Genomic DNA, 18,705 nt, shown 5'->3' with positions numbered 1-18,705 from the left:
AAAGAAGGATTTTGTTCTTGCTGTTTTAAATTATATTAATTTCTTATCACATTGTTTGTTGAGTTGTTAATGATAATCACCACTTCATTTTCAGAGACATTTGGGAGAAATATACAACCGTCTTCCATTTCATACTTAGGCACCCTCAATTCATCGTGCATGGGGCCATTACATATGTCTTTTAGAATATGGAAATAATTCCTTTTTAGCTCCATCACAGAAGAGCATCCATTTGAAAACTATTTTGAAAATAAATCTTTCCTTAGGAGCAAGGGGCTATACTGAAGGACAACGTTTAAAAAGTCATGGGAAACTCTCAAAATTGAGGGTTTCAAGCTAATTTCTAACATATTACCCTGAGGGCTGGTGTTCTAGAGCAATTGTGATTTGTCTGGGGATTGGTTTGATAAAAACTCAAGAAAATCTCAGAGAAACAGCAGCTGGATTGGAATGTAGCAAACTGGATCAGCCATTGCAGAAACCACTGTATGCAACAGTGACAGGAAGGAGAGGAGAAGACCAAAGGAGACACACAGTCCCAGAAAAATACTATCTTCTTGTTCCATTCAATTACTGTTAAAGACCTTTCTCATCAGTTCTTCTCTGGAAGTAGAACTGAGTGATTTTCATTACTTGAATAATGTAGTTTCTTAAAGGGATTTCACAGCAACCATTTCGCTCTTGCATTGATTCAACATGCACGTTTCCGATGCATAGAGAAGTTGGGCAAATGCCCGGGACAAACAGATGGGAAGAGGCCCCGTTAGTCACAGCTTACCCGACACTGATTCTGAAGGACACTGAGGAGTCTACAGAGAAGAAATGCAGTAGCAAATGGAAAGTTGCTACCTGTGTGGATGCTGCTCATGATATAGAAGAGAAAATGTGCAGCAAATTGTGACACTTGAGCAATTCTTGCACAAACTTCAAAAACCAAATGAAAGAAGAGAAGGTTCACTTTCTTGTTTAAAAAAATAACCTTGCTACTAGTGCTTGAAGACAGTTCTGAGACATAAAACCATTTGTGATTTTATGATCTCCCAGAAGCCAACAATCATACTACCTTACATCTGGGGTAAAGAGCAAATAACAGGTGATACATGTGAACAGGAAACTCTTAACAGCTCTCTTCCTAGGTTTATTCTGAAAGGATGACATTTACAGGAAATGATAGTGCAATAGTTAACATGGAAATGAAACATTAACACTGAATGTGGCAGGACTAGGTTAAAGGTTAGCTAGATAATCTTAGCACTTCCAGACCAATGAGGCACTATAAAATTCACCTTCAAATTCTGAAGCGTTTCCCAGAGGGTTGTAAATACTGTTGATAATGTGATTATATCAACAAAATGTCAGTAACAAATGAAAAGGATGTTTTTCTAATCTTGGAGTCTGGATTGAACTTTATAACTTTTCTCTCATAAAGATGGCCTGAGGCCAAGGTAAACTTGGAATCGTAGTGATCAATTATTATCCTATTTTAGAAATATTCTTATTCATACCATCTATAAAAGCATGATAGAAAATTTAATCTCATGTAATTCTTCCCCACCACTAACCCTCAAGTTATGTCAAATTTTAAAGTTGTGGGAATATCAAAAGTGCCAAATATACTCCAAATGAGCAAAGTTGCCCTTATAACCACCAAAGTTTTAAGGGTCTCACATATGTACCATTTGAAGAGATGCCTAAAGACAGCAGGTTCCAGTCTCCCTTGTCTGCAGCTTCACAAGCATCTCTTCTGACGCATTTTCTTTCATATAGACAGAAGTTATAAGACGGTATGACTTCTTGTTTTCCCCTACTTTGCTTTGTTTAAATCTATTTGTTGGCCTTGAGTAGTATTTACTGTTGTTTCCAAATATGTACGTACAATTTTCTTTTGGTATGTCAAAAGCTTAGCCAGATTGCATTTTGTAAAAGATTCAGGGGACAAATTTTATTCTCTGAGAGGCAACTTAAGGGCTATAGTAGAAGTATTATAATCTCAATTCCCCAGGTCAGGCATTTAGTGTCTGATTCCTAAAACACTTCCTTAGGAGGTATATTGAATCATCCCCAGGATTATTATTCTGAGTCTATCCTATTTAGCTTTTGTTTTCTCAAAGCATTGGATTATAAGGCTTCCTTTTCACAGTTGCATAAGAACGATTTCAAGCAAAACCAAGGCCAGCTCTGGCTGTCATCTCCACTGTTGTTTATAGACTTTGCTTGGGGCCACGCAGCTGCCCATATTCTCTGGGGTGTTTACTAAAAGTTTGATCTAACAACAATTTTGTCCCTTCAGAGTGTAGGTGGCTTATTTACTTTTACCTGATTGTAAGCACACTGAAAACAGAAATTGCAAATTGCACAATTTTATACAGAGTGTACTGTAATAGCATGTATTAATATTACTATTTGCTATGTTGTTGAATGGCTGAGTATATGGGTGAACATATGTTTTCCCTCTAGCAGGAAGACTCTTCAGACTCCATCCTAAAAATGGCTCAGTGAAAGTAGAGGTATCCAATTACCACCCCTAGTCCATCTTCAATTCTAAATGCCAAAGACAAATTGGTACTACTGCGAAAATCAGTAGAAGGTAGAATTTATGGCTTTGTGTCCTGTATGTTGAATATCACGGCTCAGGTTTAAAATTTCATTTCATCCAAGGAAAATATTAAGAAGCTATTTCTTCTTAGGTTCAAATGGTGCATTTGTTCTGGTAAATAAGCACATAAAAGTATAATGACATATTTTGTTGTTACTGGTGGGTTGTGATGATGATGATGATGAAGACAATGATTTTTTAACCAATGCCAAAATAAACCACTTTTTAGCTCTTTTAGCTTTGGAAAAGATCTAAATAAATTATAAATGAGGCATAATTCTCATCTCTGTTTTCATGTAGTCCCAGGATTACATGTCCTTGATGTTTATTGCATGGTTTAAATGCAAATAGATGTGAGTCATGGTGCTAAAAAGAAGTCCCCCATGGAATTAGGCTACAATTCTGTGGATGGCATTAATATTCTCATTAAGGCACACTACAGTCTTTATATGAGAAAATGGTGTCTCAGTGGGGTTTTTCTTTGAACTATCTCCTCCAAACAAGTGAATAGTTGAAAGGCCAAAAGTCTGAATCCATAAGAAAGAGGGAGCTTCCAGAAATTGAGTGATAGCTACAGATTTTAGTGTTAGTAACCTACTTACTAATTTGTTATATTGTACTCAGATAGACTTTGTTTTTTATTGAACATTTTGTGTGTTCCCAGAATGAGAGAAGCACTTGAAAATGTATGGGTTATGGACACCTTTCTATTTTTAAAAATAATTACTTGTGAGTCTAAACTCTTCTGCTTTGATTAGAGACAAAAATATAGAAAAGTGTTGTCTAGGCCTGGCTCCTGGCTGTTAAATACAATCTTTGTTCTGCATGTTGCAGTGACATCATTAAGTATTAATGACATTAAGGAGATAAAAAATGTACTAAAGAAATTTCTAAATTTCTCTTTGCCTGTGAAACAGTGTTTGACCTTTAGCTCCGCACATGCACATATATTCATGACTGAGAGTGCAATTAGCCTGCTACCTTTTAAATTTACAAACTATTATTCTTAGCTTCACCTACTCATAACATAATAACAAAACCCAACAACTATAGAGACATGGCAAGAATTATTTGCACAGTGTTTCTAAAAAAGCCACAGTTTTGGTGCCTATATAGTCCTGTTTCAGGAAAAGATGATTGAACTATAAATCATGGTTGAAAATATATATAGGTGAGAAGAAGAAATCAGATTATGAATCTGTGCTTCCCCTAAATGTTTTCATAATATAATTTCTGTTGTGTAAAATGACTATGTTTTTGTCAAACGAAAACAGGCAAACACTTTCATGCTACCATGGCCGACTGATAGCTAGTTTAACCACAAATGAATGCCTAACATCTAAAAATATGTAGTGCTGATAAAATCTGGAACTATTTCTAAACTTATGAGGTAGAATCCACAATGCTTGAGCAAATTCAGGTGTTTGTTTTCCTGAAGATCATCATTAGAGTTCGAAGTTTTTCTATCAATTGTAAGAAATGGAACTAAATTAAAAGATATTAGAATGGATGACAACACATCAAAAGAGGGTATTTGTCATTTAGCACTTGAAATCATTTTTCTACACATTCGTTAGCTCTCTTCTATAAATACTTTTTTTTTCATATTTGGCAGAAATACCCCTTTAAGATTAGTGATAGTTTTAGACCAAGTTAGAAAAAGAAAAAAAAAAAAGAATTAAGTCATGAAGAATGGAGAAACACAATAGTGATTGCATGACTTTTGTTGCATGTTGACATCTGCTTGAATGAGAAGGTGCTCACCTGACAGCTGCAATCTGGTCTTCAACTTCATAAACACCCAGTTTTCGATACACTGCATACAGGAGTTTGTCACCTTGGAAAGCTGTTCCTCGACCATCTACCAAGGCAATGACCATCCCTTCCTTACTTGCAAGATAAGATATCCAATTAACAGCAAATACAGACCTTACGCTCTGACTGCAGGGACCACCATACCTAAAGGAAAAAAAAAGAGAATCTTTGATTGCTTTGTAAAACTCAATTTCCCATCCTGGCCAAGCATTGCTTCTAGTAATTCCAGTACAATTATGTGATAAAATAACAATGGCGTTAGAACTGGCTCAAAATCAAGAGGAGTCCAGGCTTTTCCCAGAGGTTTGCTACAAGGAAGTTGTTTTGGGACACAGCCTCTCCTATTCCCCAAAACGGATACATCTAGGGTTGGCATTTCAAGGAATATGTGTGGGTTTTTCGTCATTTCTGCCACCTGCCACTTGCTAAAAGCAGACATAAGATATACTAAAAAAAATGCATGGTGTTTTAAGCAAATTGTGTGTAGGTCAGCACTGATTTTGGGTGTGATTCCACTAAATGTATTCTATTCCTTTATTTCATTTCTAACTCAATTACATAAGATGTGAAGATGATTTACAATATTTTTTTGGCTGCAATTTCTCTATCTCAAAGGTATTCTGACACATTCGGCAAATTGCCATACAAAGGAAATTTAACACAGCAAATGCAAGCAAGTCCAGCTAAAATCTCAAAACTTCCTCAATCTATTTTAAATAGCCATATTTTATTTACTCTGATTAGTTGAAGAATACATAAAAACAGCATCAATAGGAACTGTTACCAAGGAGAATGGTTCATTCTATTTCATAAATGTGTATTTCATCTAACATATTTTCAGTAAATAGTTTTTACACCAAAGAAAATATTACATACACTTGAATTAGCAAGGGATACTTCTTTGATCTGTCAAATTGAGGAGGAAGAATCATCTTGTACCATAAAGCTTTGAGGAAAAAAAAGGAGAAAAATCTTCATTCCACAGTACTAGTAGCATAATTTATTGTCTTTAATAACAATATATGCCATAAAATCAATTTTCAACTACTAAATTGTTAAGAATTTAGGATATATTTAAAAGTAACTTTTATTAAATTTTTGTGTTAAATGTATAAATGACTAGAAACCTTGAATTACTATTTGTTCTAGAAGGATACATTTTAAAATTAAAATTAGATAAGCTCTTTTTAAAAAAATGTCAATGTGGAAAGGAAGCTATTGAAAAGGTATAAGATCAACCATGTTCACAAACATATTAAAGATATTTAGTAAAACAGAATTGTTACAGTAAGATTATTTTAAATGAAATCCTATAATATTAATAGATCACAGAATTTGCACTGTAACATTCACCCTATGCTTTTTTAAAAGCAAGAAAATTGCTCAGCTTCATATCTATAAATGAGAAGTTTTTAAAAGATCTTACCAATTTCATCTACTTCAAGTTTCTTAATTTCCTCTTTGGGCAGCTGGATATTTTTCAAAGCATTTTCCAATTCCTTGTTTTCTTCCAGGATTTTAATTTCTGAAAAAAGTTAAATGTTCATTTGTAATCAATAGTATTTCCATAAACAATTTTTTTCCTTAAAATTCCTTTGACTTCAATATGGGTGAAACTGAAACTGTGAAAAGCTTGCTTAAGAAGTGAAGTTTCATATTGACAAATGTATTTATAATCCAGCCTTTAGAGCAGATATAAGCTTATGAAGGACATCACATTTTAATCACTGTGTCTTTAACTAATTCTAATAGCATCAAAACACATTTTGAGCAAAAATCACAGGAGCAACAATGTTTATTCAATCACGTTTTCCCATCTAAAGCTGTTTTGTTTTTAAGTTTAAAGCCATGACCTAAGCAGGTGATATTTCTTTTATCATATACTTAAAAAAATGTAGTGGAAATATAATCTGGATTGCTGGGGCCTCAAATTTAAAATAATTAATTGTGTAATTCCAAAATTTGTTTTTTAATTTTTAATGTGTAAAGTTGAATATTATTTCTGCGATTTTTAAAATCTTTCTTTCTTATGCTTTCCTGTTGTACTTGATTAATAAAGGAGATTCTCCTGTTTTTGGAAATTGAATTAGTTGTATGCTATTCTTTCAGATCCTTTCTCTCAAGATAGTGATATATCTGAGTAAGACAACTACATGTTGTGTATACACACACACACACACTATGCTCTTTCTCTGTCTTAAATCTTTAAAAAATCTAAAACCTGCTATTTATACTCGAGCTCAGTTATATTTCACACCTTAATATTTGAAAAGGAACAAATCCATTGATCTCTTGAATCTGTAGATTGGTAATACATGCAAATAGGTTTCTAGCAATAGAGGGCTTTTTATAGACTTTATTTTGAACCTGGGATTGACATCAGCATCTTCTAGAGAAAAGTTAGCCTTTCAAATAATATGTGGAGTTTTAGCTTTATATTTTAAAAGAGGGGCTGGATGACTTGTGAGGTATATTTATTGCTATGAAAGATGTCCATGGACTTCTTGTTTTTATGCCTTTTTGAAAGAGTGGTCTCTGAGGAGAGAGTGCTGGAGGAGTGCTTGTGACTATACTAAGTTTGCCAAACCACTTCTCTTGTAACTCTCAGTTTTCATATACTCATGGCATTTTGCTCCAACATGTTATATTTAATCTTAGCACAAGTATAGATGTTTTGGGTATGATTTGTATAAGATACATAATGAATTTCACATTAACTTTGGGTAATCCATCAGGGAAGAGATACTTGTGACACCTTAAAAGTTAAAACCAAAAAAGTAAAATGAATACACAATTCTAAGTACAGTAGAGCCAACCCTTCATTCTTGCGTGGATTCTGTTTGTGGAGCTGCCATGGATAAAGAGATTCCTGTGTGGATCAAGCGCACAGAGTGGCTGATTGGTTGACTCATTACTATTTGTATCATTTTACCACAAGCACTGGAAGTGGGAGACAGTATCTGGGTGTTGTCACGTGCTTATGGCTTTGACTCTTTCTTCATTCTATTCTTAGCTATCGAACTTTTCTGATACATGACTTAATGACATGCAAAATTTAATCTAAATGCTTTTATGGTTCAGAGTTGCATTTTTATGGATAGTGAGTGGGCAATTTTTCCACCTCTTGGAGCACAAACAGAATCTCACAGGGGGCAGTGGGAAGAGTGAGAGGTGGCAGCTGGGCTTCTCAATAAGGCTGTGCATTAAAAACCCATAACCTAGAAAGGGGAGTACAGGTCAGACCATACATTTTACTTTCTTTCACCCATCACTGTATACCCAGTACCAAGCACACACAGCACCTAGTATCTGGCCTGTAGTATCTGCTCCACATGTATTTGTAGGCTCTTCATTGTGATGAAATTGAGTTTTAACAATGATGGATCTTATACTTGATTTCTGTTTGAATCTTTTTAAAATCCCATATTGCTGATTAAATTATGGGAAGAATCCATGGGAAGGCTGATTAACAAGGGCATGTCATGAATTGGTTAATTTGAATAAGCATTTTCTGTGCCCAAAGCAACTAAGCTTTAACTGGGCCCTCTCTGACAATACCAGCTCTTCTGGATTCCCACAGAATCTGGTTCAAGTACTACCTGCTATTTTCAAATAAACTTCCCCCTCTTTGCAGGGAAAATGAAGCCACTTCACTGTGTTCCAACTTTCATACAATTATACCAACAATTTCTTTATTATCTCCCATCACATCACAAGAGATTAATCCCCTTACCTGTCTCTGATCTTCATCCTCTCTCAGCTTCTTAGGGACCTCCCTCCTCTATGTTTTCCTTCCATTTTTTCTGCTGATTTCCTCTATCAACATCCACTCACACTCAAATGTTTATCCTCTTTCAAAAACAAAATTAAACCTACATCCATCTTTTACAGCCATCATCCCACCAATCCCCTCTTCTCATCACACTCAGACCGACTGGAAATACTGTCTTTTTTAACTTACTTATGCAGACCTAATTTTGCTTTAATCTGGCTTCCACCTCCACTGCTCCACTGAAATGGCTTTGGCCAAGCTAATGTCAATCTCCCTCTTGCTAAGTCCATTAATTTAGAGCAAGTCTTCCCTCACTCTCTGCAGCATCTGGTACAGCTGATTATTTCCTCCTCCTTGAGCTCTTCTCCTCCCCTGCTTTCCACAATACCATACTCTCAAGTTTGTCCCCCTCCTTCTGTTCCTTCTTGGTCTCCTCTCCAGGCTCATTTTTCTCCTTCCATTTCTCAAGTGTTGATGTTCCACATAGTTTTGTTGTAGGCTCACTCCCCACTAACTCTATCCACTCTTGTTTTGTCAACTTGGCTCATATCATCCACTTCCAAGGCCTTAGTTACCACATGCTCCATAAATTAATGACTTTCATCATTATCTTCAGTCCAAACTGATCTTCTGGCATCCAGATCCAAAATGATGTCACTACAGAGCAGCTCCACTTAGATATCTCATCAGTGCCTCAAGCTCAACATTTAAAACAAAATTCATCATCCTCCCAAAACCTGATCTCCACAATGACTACTCTATTTCAGTAAAAAACCATTAGTATCAAGCCAATCATCCAAATAGCATCATCACCTACTTCATATTCATGAGTCTCGGGTTTGTGGTAGTTATCATTAGTAAACATTTCCTAACCCCCCAAACCCAGATGAGCTGCTCTTCCTGTGTGCTTCCAGGCTTTCTGTAGTTCCCCTATCTTAGAACGCACCCCACTATATTGTAACTGCCCATTTCCATGTTCATATTCCCCGCTCATCTATAACCTCCTTGAGGACAAGGACATCGTCTAACCCAGTATCTCTTTATTTTATAGATAGATACAGGACCTAGCACAGTGCCTGGCTTAATGTGGTAGAAATTCCATAAATATTTGTTGAATGAGATTGCTGACACCAAATGCAATGTAAATAAGAGACACAGCACTGCTCCAAAACAGCAGCTGAACATTTACTATTAAAAATACAAATTTCCAAGCATAACTTGAGACGTACCACATTAAAATCTTTGGGGAAGTCCTGGGAATCTGTATTTATAATGAACACAGGAGAATAATTTCACATTAGGTAAGTTGTGGAACTGTGCTCTGAAAGAATTTGAATTCTATTTTTTTCTGTTAGTACTTATTTAACTACATCTGACATATCTGAGGGTGTACCTATTTTGTAAATAGTGAGTGAAGTAATAGGGCTTCGAAATCAGTACACAGATCTGCCAGGAATCTAACAAGGATCTCAAGAAAGTAGAAATTCATGCTATGGAAAAAGAAAGGCTGGCTATTATTTTGCAGCCTTGATAAAATGAGAATTATACACAGATGGTGATTTCTATTAAAACAAAACCTTGTCGACTTGAAATCAATCTCACTGACTGAGATGGTCAAATTAAGAAATATAATCTGTTATTCTTAAAAGTATTTCCTTATTAGACACAAGGTTTCAAAAAACCTTAAAATGAAACTAAATTCACAGTCCCATTATCACAATGCCTGTCCTGTCCAGAGTTCCCAAATTGATTCTGTTCTTTTTTTTCTTGTTATTTTCACCTACACTTGAGCCATTGAGCTGACAGCCAAAGTAATCCCAAGGCAGTCTCCTGACTTGTCACCCAAGCTGTCCAGGGACAATCTCAGGCATGAGTGCTGAAGAAAGTGGCATCCGCCTCATTGTCCCTGGCCTCCAACAACTCTAACCCTGTAATGTTGTTTAATAGTAAATCAAAAGATAATGGAGAGCCAGCAGGAAGAGTATCAGAGCAATTAGACACTTGGACAACTCTGCTGCGAGCAAAACTGGTCGTCTTTGAGATGTGAACTATTTTGAACCAATATCACAAATACAGGATAGAGGAGGACTGTCTTGATAGCAGTTGAAAATGGAAAGAGCCTCCAAATTTCAGGGCGTTCATACGTGGCAACAATGTGATGTAGCTGTTAAAACAAAAAAAGCTGGCGTGACAGTCACCCTCTGCTCTGAACTGAAGAAGTTACATGCAGAATTTGTTTCCAGTTTGGGATGTTACCACACACACACACACACACACACACACAAGCAAACAACCCCCTACCCCCAACCCCTGAGGAAAAAAAAACACCCTAGGGATTCTATTTTGGAAGGAAGATCGTACTGAATGTGCTAAGTTTTTTCCCAATTCTAATCTGTGCTTTTTATAAGGCTGATTGGAGAAGATAGAATTAAACCCTCTGATATAACTCATCTGTGTTATGCCAGGTTCTCACTGCAAAGAATTATTAAATTTCATAGGATCATATTTGACCCAAATAATATCCAAATCTGTGCAATAATGAGTGATGTGATAACAGGATTCCATCGCAGTTCCCCTTGGTGGTATGGAGAAACTGCCTGCTTTCTCTAGCGGAGCATCACAGAGAGTTCAGGATTACTTGAGACAAGATAGATAGCATGCAAGAGAGAGTACCTTGATCAGTGCGTCCATCATGAAGGGTGGAAATGGGGATGCCTGGGCCTGTGTGCAGGATGAAAACAAAATCATGGCTTAGTGTTAAAATAACAATTCGTTTTCAAGACGGGCTGCTGGTAGTATTTGTGATTAGTGTCAAGTGCCAGTACATCTTTTAATTCTGCAGCTATTTTTTTCCCCACAGAGAAGAAAACATCACTTTTAAGTCACATTTAAACAATACATGAGATCAAAGCCCACTCAAAGAACAGCTGTGAGAGAAGCCTGGCCTGTGCACTTTTCCAAAACTAATCCTGAATCCTTAATATCTAATTACACAAATGCACCCCAGAAGCTGCAGTGACAAATGGCCTTCTGGGAAGATGTCATGCTGTATTGGGCCAGTTTTGGCTGTGTCTTTATTATCAAACAACCTTCACCAGTACCCAGATTGTATTTTCAATCTGGCTTCTTGGTTCAATGTTCAGCTTATTTAGATGGGTAAAACCGAGTATTTTTTCCATGGAGTAATACAGGCAGAAATCTATACGGGATATACTTCCTTTTAAAATATGCTGTGGCAGGTCCCTGGGAAGCAGTCCTGGAAGGAGGTTTGTGGGGGTGGTATTGGGCTGCACACTTGTGGGGGAAGGGGAGGAAGAATAGGGCAGGGAAGGAAGGTGGATGTCACTGCTGTCACATAGAGACCCCTAGATAGCTTGTTGAGTTGTCTCCAATGGGGCAACAAGGCTGACCTTTACCCCCTAGCATGGAGCTTTACCCCCTAGCATTGGATGTGGCCTGGGAGAAGAGGAAACTCCAGTGTGGTGGGGGGAGGTAGGGTTGGAGGGCGTGTTCAACTGTAAGTTGTCAGCCACTGTCACTCTCAGTAGCTGAAGAAATGACTGAGTCAGTTAGTCCTGAAGATGGGGATGAAGGGATCTGGCTGGCACACCAGTGTCCACTACATATTCCAACATGCATTCAGCTTCTCCATGCAGAAACTGGCCATTTTTAGCAAGATCTACAAATAGTTAAAAACGAATTATTCCTTATTTGAAATACAGGATCAAATAATGTCTGGAAATATACCTTTTAAGCATAAATTTGCTCAGTCAGTAGGTTAAAAGCAACAAATGTGGAGGTTGGTGGTACATGTTCATTTGCCACCCCCGCCCCCCGCCCAGATAGGGTGAGGATGCTACCTTCTACGTGGACGGAACCCATTAGAGTAGCATGCTTGGCTCATGCTAAGCAGAGGAGAAATGAATTTTTTGTAGAGTTCTGAGAAGACTTGGGTATGAGTAGCTCCTTCTGTCTTGCTTCTGGCATCTTTCTGCCTGCAGAGAACATGCTTTTGATCTGTTCCTCAGTGCTGTATCTGAGCCAGTGCCAAGCCCCATGGAGGAAGATGGTGGATGTCCTGTCATACCCATATTTGTGTAAGTGTAATTGTGGGATGCACTATTGGGAGACCACACAGCTTTACCACATTTTCCAACTAGCCTTTACAAGTAAAGATAATATTTTGGTTTCCTGCCTGAATCCTAGTCTAATTTGGAAATGAGGAAAAAGGATAGTATTTATTAGGCTCCCTCAAGACCCAAAAGTTCCTGTGTGGAATCTCAGAATTTTATAGAATGTTATTGCAGAGATTTTCATTTTGGCCAGTTTTTCATCAAAGTTATGAAAAAGGACAAATACACATATTACATTTTCAGCCAGCATGCAAAGAAATGAGACATGAATATAAATTTCTAGACTCTAATCAACCAGCATCTACCCTGTGGAATGTTCATGGGTGTGTAGTTTCAATAATGGAAACTTGCATATCTTTTTTTTTTTTTTTTTGCCTAAAAAACGAGACAGATAAATGACTAACTGTATTTGACACTGGATGAAGGTGTGATCCTAGTGGCCTAAACATCAGTCCTTGAGAAGCCTACCTTGCATGCTTTTGTTCCATCAGCATCATCAATATAATTTTACCTGTTTTGATCCTATCATCTGGGACTTACTAACCATCCCTCGGGAGAGTTTGAAGTTACATAATGAGGCTTTACTCTTAGTCCTGAAGGGAAAGATTTCAAGGTTTTTCCTATGATGGCGCAGTGACTCATTTTACTGGAGCTTCAAAAACACCAGACGATGTGATGCTTCCCACACAGTATATTTTTTGCTAAATGGGAAATTACCATACTGCCGAGGAAGAGTGAGTGGTGGAAAAGTCAGGCGATTCAAGTTCTAGAAAGGACTCTTCCACCAACTTTTGATGAGAGCTTAGGCTTTTATTCTTCATCTCTTTAGTGGGCACACAGGCTCAAGTAGATATTAGGAAGACAAAGTAATATAAAATGTGAGCTAGTGCCTTCCAAAAACACTAAAGCATTATACAAATGCAGAATGCATACACATATAAATGCATAGATGTAAATGTAGTGTCACTGATGCATTCATCAGCAAATGCATCAGCATAAAACCAGTTTTTTTGGTAGACTTTGCAGGGGACAGCAATGTTACCTCATATCTATGTTAATTCCACAAACATTGAATGTCTATTATGTATTAGACATTCTTCTTGGTCTTAGAAATACAAAGATTAAAGGAAAGTAGCCCCTGCCTTCCAGGAGAAAAAGATAGATCAACAGATGACTCAGTATAGTTAGCTCAATGATACTATGTGCCTGGCATGTAAGCGTTCAATCTATGTTGCATAAATACATAGCTTAGGTTGAAAAATGTTGCATATAACTTGAGAGGGACATTTAATGTATACCTTTAAATGCCAGTAACCACAATCAGCACATATGGTCATGAACAACAATCTCTTGACATTTCAAAGATGCCACTGACCAAACATTTTATGAAAGTGTTATTTCAAACTGACATCTTTGTGCTATCTTGAAGGGAGAATTTGGGTTAAAATGCTTATTCATGTCCACATAGTCAAATGAGCTGCAGCTCAGGTTCAGGGGCCAGGTGGCTGGACTGAGGGAAGTGGCATGTTAGAGTAGCCTTCATTCTGGTTCCCTTTATGGGACCTTCAGGGCCTCTGCAACTGAACAGAGAGATCGAGCAGTCAAAGATTCCATTTGTTCTTTAAGCCACATACCCCTACCAGGGGAGCTGATACCAAAACAGGAGGGTAGGATACATTTTGTATTACCTTTTCCAACTACTCTAACTCCCAGCCCCAAATTAGGAATAAGCTGGAGGGAGGTGACAGAGATTGGAGAATCAGAGATTCCCAAGTCAGTTTTCCAAATCTCTATAATGACTGCTTAGACCCCAATGTATTTCATTGATCTACATTGGCCTCTTAACCTAACCTGTTTTATTGTTTGCCACATGCTCAAGATATAGATAAAAGGTTGCACATAAAATAAAATTATATGGGTAGAAATTATTCATTAAATGTACATATGTCCTAAACAACCAGGAAATGTTTTGTAGATTTTATTACTTATGGTTTGTTATATTTGATGCATTACTTACGATGTTTTCCAAATTTAGAAAGGACAAAGGTTCATTTTCTATCCCCATTGAAACTACAGTTTGAGGAATGATTGACCTCCAAGGTGGGCATCTCAGGTTTCCAAGCCATTGTTCATTTCCCTGGCTGTGAGAGTTTGATGTTTCTCTGGGCAAAGGGGGCCGAAAGTCCAGCAACCATTTTATCAGAGAACATCTCTTTTTTTGCTATTCCTAAATCTTGCAAAGGCTAGCTGATACGTTGCCTCTGTATGCAATCTCAGTGCTGTGGAATGTGGTGATTAACAGCATGGGACTTAGAGGCAACAGACCTTTGCTTCAATCCTGGCTGATGCTTAGCTGCAGTGTGGACCTTTTGGCAAGTTACCCTGTTTCCCCAAGCTCTGTTTTGTCAGTTGCAAAAAAGTGAAGATAATAATACCTTCTTATCTTCCTTTCATTTTTTTCTATAAGCGCAAGATAAGATTCTTACATATAACAAATGCTCATTAACTGTAGCTAAGAATTGATCAGATAGAGGTGAGGAGGATGACAACCATGCCTGTGGGGATGGTGTGCTTATGTGAGGTCCGTTACCTACCGTAGCAGACAAGTGCATAGTACTTGGCGTAGTCGCTGAAACTTGCTGTGTAATATTGGCACCTTTCTTTCCTTAGATGGCAAGTAACACACTTCTTGCTTGGAGGATAGCTTCCAATGCTAATTCTAGAGGGAAATGAAAATAAAACTAAGCTGAAATTTTGAGATTGTATTTATCAAAATGTACTACTCCATGTAAAGTGACTAATTTACATATTGACATCAAACCCACTCTATTTTTCTGTTGCCAATATCATTTAAAGTAAAGGGGAATCACAGTATTTTGATGTAGCTTGATTTTTGATCCATCTTTGCCTTAATAGGCACAAACCTTGAGGAAGAAGCCCTATGTGGTTTCCCTGGAGTGGGAGAAATATCTAACACCTCAAATGGCAGTGAGGTAGTCACTTCCCATAACCATTCATCTCTTACACTTCACAAAGTGCTTGGGAATGCATAGTTCTTCATCTTTCTATCTCTCTGTTTCTACCCCATGGCAAAACATAGAAAGAAAATCTGGCAGTATCACCAAGAAAGAGTCCCTGTTCTTACCATATATCAGGATGGGGAAATTAATAATAAGCAAATTGGAAATAAGAAATCACAGTTCTAAGTGCCTTCTGTGCCTTCATTCCTTTCAGCAGCAAATTTGGGCTCATGGAAGCTCAGGCTGGGAATGCCCCCCCCACACAGTCTACACAAGCCAGTCTGCACTGCCCACATTGGCCCCACACTCACCCTGCAGAGTCATCTGTGTGGTTCCTGAACAGGGTGATTGGTTTCAATACACAGACTCAGGGACCTTATCCTACACCCTCAGAATCAGAATTCCATGTGGAGGAGTTTAGAGGATGTCATGCCAGGGTCTGGACAGGTCAGGACCCCATGGTGGCTGTCAGGGTCTCCTGTGCCACCTCTGAGTTTCTTCTGCTACTGTCCCTGACTTTGCCTTAGGCATGGCAGAGGATGGCCAGGCCAGAGACATTGCTGGACCCAGAGAGTGATTCTTTTTAAAACATAAAGTAAGATCACAATCCAGGAGGGAACAGAGGAATATGACAGAAGGAAAATTTCTTATTTCCTCTGTTAGGGTTAGTATGTTAGCATATGTCCCTATTCGGGTGTAACTTTGGAAACATTAGGGAGGCAGTTAACAGCAAGGGCTCAGAGATCAGCATGCCCAGGTACAAATCCTGGCTCCAACAACATTACCTGCCTCATAGTGCTGTAGGAATTAAATGAAATTACATATGTAAGTCAGATTACAAGGTGCCTGGCATATAATAGACTACCAGCATGTAGTAACTATTGCTTTCCTTCCCATATCCAGAAAGGGCTGTCGAGGGCACCATTTCAGTCATCAAGGGGACAACTGGACTGAATTTAAACACCAATATAGGAACAGACATGGGTGGTGCTAAAGTGAGCCAGAGTGAAGGAAATCACATATTATCAGAATAAAAACAATGCCTGGTTCATACTAGGTATTCAACAAGTGTGTGTTAAATAAAGAAATGTCCTCAATTACCTCTATATGTACTTAAAGTGTTTAGTACCAAAACAGTATTTGGTATTCATGTGAACATTAGAATATCTTGTTTTTTCCTTTTGAAAACAAATATTTTGAATTGGCTAACATTTTGAGTGTGGTATACCCATTCTCCAAATGTTTTCTCTCAATTCGTAAATGATTTTTATTATGTGCCCCACTTTAAAAATATTTTGCATCTCCTGGGGATGATGACTTTTTATATTAAAATATCAATATATAGAAATACCAGAATGAATGGACATAAATTACCTGTAGATGTTTCTTCTTCCAGGGTAGTCTTCAAATTCATTGCTAGAATAAAACCTGAAAATATATTCAGAAAGTATTAAGTATTAATAAATAAGTGATAATAGGATTGTTAGTATTAATACTAATATAGTATCAATATAGGTAAGCATTCATCTAATGAAACTATTAATTGGCGCTTAGGTACACAAATAACTGCCGTTCATAACTGAACTTTGCGTATTTATCCTGGCTTCCAAATCATCAGAGGAAGATTAAATTATGCTGAATACTATTTTTATTATAAGTATATTGTATTCTGATTCATTATGAGCCATGCAAAATAAACTAGGAAATTTTATTAATATCATACCTTGCCTTTTTTACGATTAAGAACAGTTTACCTGTTTCTCTGTACTATGTTATTTAATTTTATCTGTGATTCTGAACACACCTTGAATTTATTTTATAGAAGCCCTGTCAATAGACAGGTTTGCTACAAATTGAGGATATCACACTGGATACCACATACAGGGCATGTCAATTTAGCCAGATGCAAAACAAGTCATAAGAGAACATGCTTGTTACTTAAGTATCCAGGTTCTGATTCCAACCTGTCTTAAAATAGCCATGAAGTGGGAAATTCAGTTTCGTGACATGATTTTCACTCTGCTGTATGTTCATCTGTGTATCAGAAACTGTCATTATTTTTCCCCCACGAATGTGAAAAGTTTGGGATAACCAAAGTTTGGTTGAATTCTCAGGACAATTAGGCAGTCCAGTTCTCACTATGTCCTAGGTATCATGAAAATCTTATTAGCACCAAGTAGAAGAAAAAAGCAATGGAATACAACTCGTTTATAGCACGAAATTTATCTCCTAAACTAACACCTTTCTATGCATCTTTACTACCTTTGCATGACTCCCATCATCCCTTGCCCTTGCCCTCCCCACATCATCTAAAACTATCTGCCAATAAAGGACTCAGGATCTTTCCCCAACAGCCCCCGGCCACTTCCTTGTTATGTGGAAGCTTCCCTGATTGTCTCCCTCTCTAACCCTTGCAGCCGGGTCCAGTTTGTCTCTTTTCTCTCTCTTTTTCCTGACGGTCTCCCTTCGCCAGTCCTGTTTAGCCTCCATCTGTTTTTACCGTCTACTCTGTTCTGTCTTCCATTTAGAGAACATGTATTGAACTCCTCTGGGTCAGGGGCTGTGCTAAGTGCTAAGGACTCAAACAAAGAAGGAGGTGCAGTTTTGTCCTCAGAGCATCTATTACATTGCCACTATTCTAGTTCAGGCCCCTTATGACCAGAGCTGGGGCTCTCCGCTTCAGTTTTTCCCCACCTCCTCAACACATCATGCCTGAAATGAATCTCCCACCTGTTTTGAACATGTCAACCCCCTTCACTCTAGTGATTTTAATGGCTGCTCCAAAGAAAGTCCAAACACCTTTGCCTTCCATTCAAAGAATTCCAAAGATTCGTAATAGATTTCTGACAGGCTTTTATTCCATGAGCCTGGACTAATGGTCCTCACCTTTTTGCTCCTAGAATTTCAGCTAATAGCTGGCAGATTTTCAGCACTAACAGAGGATCCCTAGATGCAGATTGTATTAGAAATTACAGAAAGAAAGTATACTTTTGTGATTAGATCAGTTTTATCACAAATGATTATTTGAAGATGGTTTATTTAAATAGTATGCAGAATGGACTGAAGAGGAAAGAACTGTAAGAAAGCAGTCCCGTGTTCAGGTTGATAATAACAGCCTTAGATTTAATGCTTTAGGATTGAATCCTAGTCTGCTACTAACTAACTGTGGCCTTTGGCCAAGTTAATTAAATTTTATGAGTATCCCTTTTCTCATCTGCAAACTTAGGATAATCATTTCTACTTTACAGTATCTGGTACACAGTAATTGCTCCATAAATGATAGTTGTTATAAATAATAATGTTAAACTTATATAACAATGAATCACTACAAAAGATGCTCCATATCTATGGGCTGCCCTCCAGGGAATT

At 37.6% G+C, this 18,705-nt stretch overlaps 1 protein-coding gene across 2 annotated transcripts in view; it reads right to left on the bottom strand.

Annotated features, from left to right (window-relative positions):
- The window catches only part of FAP (fibroblast activation protein alpha), a 72,924-nt gene that overhangs the window by 13,187 nt on the left and 41,032 nt on the right, over positions 1 to 18,705 (bottom strand). For both annotated transcript variants that reach the window (XM_003266174.3, XM_004090877.3), the window contains 6 exons: positions 16,711 to 16,764; positions 14,911 to 15,035; positions 10,857 to 10,904; positions 5,838 to 5,936; positions 5,288 to 5,357; positions 4,361 to 4,555 (listed from right to left, as the gene is read on the bottom strand). In XM_003266174.3, the coding sequence (XP_003266222.1) occupies positions 4,361 to 4,555; positions 5,288 to 5,357; positions 5,838 to 5,936; positions 10,857 to 10,904; positions 14,911 to 15,035; positions 16,711 to 16,764 (591 nt within the window). The remainder of the gene's footprint in view (positions 1 to 4,360; positions 4,556 to 5,287; positions 5,358 to 5,837; positions 5,937 to 10,856; positions 10,905 to 14,910; positions 15,036 to 16,710; positions 16,765 to 18,705) is intronic.

This window comes from Nomascus leucogenys, chromosome 17 (assembly GCF_006542625.1).
Source record: "Nomascus leucogenys isolate Asia chromosome 17, Asia_NLE_v1, whole genome shotgun sequence".
Classification (NCBI taxonomy): domain Eukaryota; kingdom Metazoa; phylum Chordata; class Mammalia; order Primates; family Hylobatidae; genus Nomascus; species Nomascus leucogenys.
The sequence above is the reverse complement of the archived record's forward strand: the minus strand, read 5'-3'. Positions and strand labels throughout refer to the sequence as shown.